Here is a 6447-nt window from a genome sequence, read left to right on the forward strand (position 1 = left end):
CCGAGTGGCCGGAGTGGGAGCGGTGGCCGGTGGCACTATGGGCAGGGCGATGGCGCCGATCTTGGAGGCAATCCAGGTCAGATAGGGCCAGGTGGCCGTGTAGATTCCGGGGCGCTTAGCACGGGCACAGCCTACCCCCCAGCTCGTGATCCCCACGACCACATAGGGCGTATCGCTGCTTTCTCTGCACATGAGAGGCCCGCCGCTGTCCCCCTGTCCAGAAGGACACAGAGGTCACTCTCTGCCTGAGCCGCTCTGTCCCTGCCCAGAGGGATCCTAGGGCCATGGGGGGAAAACTTCTGCATCTCGTGGTTTCCTGCTGCCGTGAACACAAGTGGCCATGGCAAAGCTTGGGGTGGGACGGGAGAAGGGCATGGATGGCCGTGGGGTCCCTCGCGGTGGGAAGATGAGCAAAGCCTTGTGTTCATGCGTGTGGCTTTACCTGCGCACGCGAGCTCATGTGTAAAGTGGGTTCGGGAGGCTTTGTGTTCTGGGGAAGAGCTGTAAGCAGCCTCCCGGGCTAGGGCTGGGGTGACATGTTCTGCGTGTTGGGGTGGAGGTAAAGGGCTCCAGGTGGTGGCTGGTTCTCTGCAGGGGCAACTGGTGGGTCTGTAGATGCCGGAAGAAGGGACCAGGGAAGGAGTTGCTAGAGAAGGGCCCTGGACGGAGGGGAAATAGTGGAGCCCAGAGATCCAAAAAGAGGTGCCCCTGGGGGCCAGGGTCCCAGAAGGGAGGTTACCTGGCAGGTGTCAATCTTGCCTTCGGGATACCCTGCGCACACATTGGTCGACTTAATGAGCCCGTTGTACCACCGAGTCGAGTTGCACAAGTAGAGGTCAAGGATCTCCACGCGCGCCTCCTGCAGAATAGGTGACGGCCTGGGGGCTACAAACAGGCGACTCAGTGGTCAGTGATCATGGAAGACACAGAGAAAGCTGCTTCCTCCCTCCAGAAACCCCCATCCTCTGTCTGCTTCATGCCCAGGCCTCTGATTACACGTTCCTGGAGGAAGAAACACAGCTGAGGGGCGGATGAGAGGTGGACGGTGGACGTGGAGCAGAGGGGATGATGGCAGGCAGAGGGGCATGGCCGGGGGGACGGAGGGCGGTGTGTGCGGGCGGATGATGGACCACAGGGGTCACGTGTGCAATCGGCAGTGACAGCCAGCATGTGCGGGCACTCCCTGGGTGTCACACAATCCTCTCGGGCACACGTTGGGCCTGGGGCTGCAGCACCCATGCCCGGGTGGCCAAGGGGACATGGCAGGGCTGGGCTCCTGCCCGGGGTCGCTCCTTTCTGGACCAGAGTGTGAGAGGGTCTGGCCATGAGTCACCCTCCCCGCCTCTTACCCCAACAGGACCGCACTGCTCAGCCGTGTGGGGACCTGCCGGAGTCAGGCCGGCGAGGGCGAGCCCTCCCTGTCCCTCAGATTTGCTTGGAGATTAGAGAACAGGTAGATCCGTGGCCGAGCCTCGCACGCAAGCAGCCCCGCCAGCACGGGGGCTGAGGTGACCCGACATGACTCAGAGCTCCCTTGCAGCCCTAGACCCTGTCCACAGACCTCCGGGCTGGCAGCCAGCACTGCCCCTGGCCCAGGCCCCCTCACCAGGGGCTCCTGAGACAGGAGGGCCCCCACCCAGAGCAGCGCCCACAGCCGACTGCAGGGCACACAGGGCAGGCCAGGAGCGCAGCCTCGTGTGCCAAGGCAGGGTGACGCGGTAGGGTTAGGGTTAGGCACTTGGGCTGCTGGGGATGCTCGGATTATGCTTCTCAAGCCCTTTAGCTGCTGCTGTCCTCACCATCCAAGCAGCAGTGAGAGTTCTGTGTGTGCGCTGCCCTCGGGGTAGGGGAGAAACAAGCAAAATGACAACAATCTTGGCTCGTCAGTCACTAAGATGACTTTATAAGTCTATGGTAGAGCCCATAAGCTATGGCTTTCATTGTGCAGAGCCAGGTGTCCTGAAACAGGAAAGGGTTTTCTCAATCGCAACAGCTTGACTTTGAATAACAAATGCCTAAAAGCAGGCAGGAACTCAAAATTCAGTGGGAAAGCAGCAACGCCCGGGACAGCTGTTCCAGCTGCAGAGCAGATGAGGTCAAAGGGGCAGTGGACAAGGGAGGTCTGAAGGAGTCGTGGGGGTCTGGAGCCCGGGGGGCCTTTAAGACTTGCGTGAGGGGTGGGGGTGTGTATGCAAAAGAATGAGAGCTGCTACCACATTAAGTTTAGGGGGACTCCAGAACAAAAAGGGCTTGCGGGACACCCAGAGTGTAGCTGGGGCCTGTAATCTTCCTTAGCAATAGGTTGGCACAGGTGGGGTGGCAGCAGGGACCCTGAGATTAGCCCCCCTGGGACCACAAGGACCCCCCGCAAAAGCTGTGCACATGGTCACGGGGTGGACAAAAGGAACGCATGTCCTCACTCCCAAGGTGGCACCAGCATTGGCATGGAGGCGAGAACCCCAGGCCAGGGAGGAACATCGCCTGTCAGCAAAGGCCAAGGAAAGCAAGGGCCATTGGGACGAGACTTTCATCCCTGAGTGACAGGACAGGTGACAAACCTGTAGAAACTTAGATCAACCTCTAGGGAAATGGAATAAGAGTTAAGGGGAGAATCCTGAAATCATTGATTTTTCTGTGACCAAAGAAAGGTCGAGTTTCAAACGTCAAATGACTGACTTGCCTTGAGTTAGGAAGCCTCAATTTTCTGTTATCAATGAAAAGAAGAGATTGAGAGCTACGTTAACTTCAGCCACGTCTTCACATCACTAGTGTGACTGGGCAAAAATCCACGCACCCTCTTGTGGGGAGCAGAGAGCACAGGCCACCAGCAGAGGCCGAGTCCTACCTGGTCTCATCCTACACGTTGCTGCCACGTAACGAGCGACCTGCTGCTGCTGAGAAAAACAGTGTCTCTAGGCTGTAAGGGGGGGACGGGGCGTGCGTCTGGGGATCAAAGCCACAGCCAAGAAGTCAGCCTGGGGCCCTCCGGGAGCCTGGCTGATCTGGAAGACATTCCCACTACGTGCTCCCTGCTCACCTGGTGTGGGCTCAGGGGTGTTGGGCAGTGGAAGGAAAGCAGAAGTTCAGTCAGGCTCGCCCGCCTCACATCTGTGACAAATGGGCAAGATTCAGCACATTCACTAGGAGCAGTTACAGAAGCAGTGTAACCACGCACTGCGCCCATTGACTGACTCGGCACGATCGTGGCAAGTATGCGATGCTTGGCTGGGAACTAAGAGTGAAAGGCAACTGCTGCGAGCTGCGGGTCAGGAGAGCACAGAGAAGGCAGAGCCTGGAGGGTCAGTGGAGCAGAGTCTGACTCGTGTCTGAGGATAGCGCAAGTCTGTGGAGCTCAGGAGCTCACACCTGAAGAATGCAGCATGTCTGCCTTGCATAAAGCTGCCAGTATCTTCTTTTGATTACCTGACTCACGACCTGCACAGGAAGGGGCAGAAGGATCTGAGATTCCTGCCCGACAGGTGGGCAAGAGGGGCTCTGGGAGCCGGGAAAGAGGCAGCACTGTGGTCAAGGACAGAGGTCTGGAGAGGCAGCCACCCCCACCTCGGATGGCCAGGACCACCAGACAGCTCCACAGAGCCTGGCATACCGGGGTGCCCATGACCCGAAGAAAACCACACCACCGCCCGACCCCATCCCAGTCCACAGAGAACATTTGCAGTGACTCATGGAGGGGACAGATTTGAGTGCTGCGATTGGCCAGGGACGGGAAGGGTGGCCCCAGTGGATGAAGACAGCGCTGGAAGCAGGAGGCCTGGGCCCGGGAACCTCAGAAGTCAGGAAATGCTCGGCTTCCAGACCACCTGATCTGGCCCTTCCACTTACAAATGAGGAAGCCGAGGCCCAGAGAGGGAAGGCACTGGCCCACACCCACCAAGCCACCTCTGGAGCTGTTCTCCAAGTGCGGTTTCGGGGGGTGGTCCCAATATCCAGAATCCAGCAGGCGGGGCTCCAGGTGCCAAATGCAGACAGAGCCTTGACCCTGCTCTAAGAAATGCCAAACTCCTACTTGTGCCTGCCAGTCAGCCATGCCCTAGGCAGCCAGAGTGGCCGCCAGCCGGGTGACCTTGGGCAGGGACTCAGCCTCTGTCACGCTCAGTTTCTCCAGCTGAGGAAGGACACCGTGATGGCCCTGCTCACAGCAGGATGGGAAGGAAGAAAGGGGCCTGGCCCTGTTGGGAGCTGCCCCCACTGCCCCAGCCAGACTCACCTTTCTCTTTCATGTATCCCCAGCCAGTCACCCAGCAGTTCCGGGGACTTCTGGGTGGGCCCGCCTTGAACTGGGGCAGGCAGCCCGGCCCAATGAAGTGGCCGCACACAACGGGAGGGGTGACCTTCAGGAGAGCAATGTCGTTCCCCTCTGACGCGGCATTGTACTTTTCGTGAATGATGATTTTCTCGACATTTCTCTCCTGCAGCGGCGCCTTCACGGGCTTGTCGTTCCCATACACAATTTCATTTGCTCCAAACACCAGTCTCCAGTCATACATTTTACTGCGGGTACAAAGGAAGGTCCGGTCATTTACCGACGGCTGCACAGAAGCCCCGGTGCTGGCGACCCTCCCCCAGAAAGGTCAGTCCCCCGGAGGCTGGTGGCCACTTGACCCAAAGCCCCAGGGAGACTCTGCCTGGAGTCCCCGAAGAATGCCCTGCTCCCTCCAGGAGCAGCCACTGTGCAGGCCCCCGCGCATCCCCACACGTACTTCTTGCCGTGGAAGCAGTGAGCGGCCGTCAGCACCCAGTGTGCGTTCAGCAGGCTGCCTCCGCAGGCGTGGTACCGGCGGCCGCTGTGGGTGACGATCTGGAGGCTGACCATCCAGGGCCAGGCCCCGTGCTGCGCCGCCTGCCCCCCGACGACACGCATGCCGCCTTCCGGGTTCTGCCTGAACCGTAACCCGCAGGGGCCACTGGGGAGAGACCAAGGCACAGCTCAAACCAAGAACTGGGGGGAGGCAGGGCACGGGGTGGGGAAAGTGGGGAAGAGCCTGGGCTGTAGGAGGCTAGAGGTGGGGGTGGAGGGTCCAGGGTCTTCAGAGCCAACCTTAGGTAGGAGACTCAGGGAAGAGTTTGGTGACTAAGGGGGTCTTGGGGTTGCAGGGCTGGGTTGGTAGCAGGCATGAGAGCAGCCGCAGGCAGGGACAGGGGCGCACAGGCATGGGGCACCCCAGGAGCAGGGGATCCAGAAGTGCAAGTTCTGGGAACTGTGTCACAGGTGGGAAGCCACACAGAGTTTGGGAGCCACTGGCACATGGGGAACCTTGGGGGTGAGAGTGTACAGGTGGACGGAGGTGCTAGAGGTGTGAGAAGACGGTGTCCTGGGGCCTTTGGGGTCAGCCATAGGTTGGGATGTCTTGGTTGTCTGTGGAAGGACAGGGGCTCCTGGAAATCAGGACGTGGTGTCTGGGAGGCAGCAGCAACCATCACTGGAGGACTGGGAGGGGCACAGATCGAGGTGCTGCGGGAGCCCTGGGAGCTGAGGGGTCCAGCCTAGGAGAACACTGTGGACAACTGGGGGCCCAGGGGTCTCTGGGCTCATGATTCTGGGAGCAAGAGGGGCCTGAGTTGGTGATGTGGGTGACAAGAGCTGTGGGATCTGGGGACTGCTGAGGCCCACGCTTGGTCTCGTTCTCCTAGCCCTAGACAGAGGGACTCTGTGGGGGACCTGCCATTCAGAAGGTACACTCCCCCCCAAAGTGCCCGTGACACTTACTCACACGATGTGTCACCTTTGGCAACCATAGACACTGCCAAGACCAGAACGGCAGTTGGCAGCGTCGCCTCCATACTCCTGCGTGGGCCTGGCTTGCAAGCTCAGTGACCTCACAAAGCTCCGTGACCCCCGGCCAATCAGCACAGTGACCTCCACCCCCTCCCCCAGAGTCAGGCCAGGAAGAGCCCCTGGGGTTAACTGGCTCCTGCACAGGCTCCCCCAGGCCGGGGGCTGGGACTCGTGGGACGCCCCATTCGCTCTGTCCCAAGGCCAGGGTCTGCATTCCCAGTGACTCTGCCGAGGCCCCACATCATACGAGGCCCCAGCTTTGAGCAGGTTTGGAAGCTGCCCCTCATGCGAGCTGTCACCACCGCAGACTCAAGGACTGAGGAGCAGCTTAACCTTCCCTTGACGAGATGGCGCCACATGTCCGTGGCTAAAAGGAGTCAGGTTCAGCGGATTAGTAGGTCCTTTGCCCCTGGGGGCAAACGGTCCTTCCCTCTTCCCAGTGTATGCTATCAGCACGGTTTTCAAAGAGCCGTTTTCAATTTCCCTAATTCACAACTGCAAAACCTACTTTCCTGGTCATTGCTGAGTCTCACGAGGTCTCACATGTCCTGCCCGAGTGTCTCCAGGCCACCTGTCTGGGGCCGAAGTGTAGCGACGTGTTACCTCTTACACTTGAACATCAGGAGTTTTCATCTCGGCCACCTGATATG

The 6447-nt window shown here is 59.6% G+C and overlaps 1 protein-coding gene across 1 annotated transcript in view; it reads right to left on the bottom strand.

Annotated features, from left to right (window-relative positions):
- The window catches only part of ACR (acrosin), a 6271-nt gene extending 469 nt beyond the window's left edge, over positions 1-5802 (bottom strand). Inside the window, exons 1-5 of the mRNA XM_008573758.1 lie at positions 5729-5802; positions 4722-4925; positions 4229-4512; positions 740-885; positions 22-213 (exon numbers count right to left, since the gene is read on the bottom strand). Of these exons, the coding sequence (XP_008571980.1) occupies positions 22-213; positions 740-885; positions 4229-4512; positions 4722-4925; positions 5729-5802 (900 nt within the window). The remainder of the gene's footprint in view (positions 1-21; positions 214-739; positions 886-4228; positions 4513-4721; positions 4926-5728) is intronic.
- Positions 5803-6447: the final 645 nt, after the last annotated feature.

The sequence above is a fragment of the Galeopterus variegatus genome, unplaced genomic scaffold (assembly GCF_000696425.1).
Source record: "Galeopterus variegatus unplaced genomic scaffold, G_variegatus-3.0.2 Scaffold960, whole genome shotgun sequence".
In the NCBI taxonomy this organism is placed as follows: domain Eukaryota; kingdom Metazoa; phylum Chordata; class Mammalia; order Dermoptera; family Cynocephalidae; genus Galeopterus; species Galeopterus variegatus.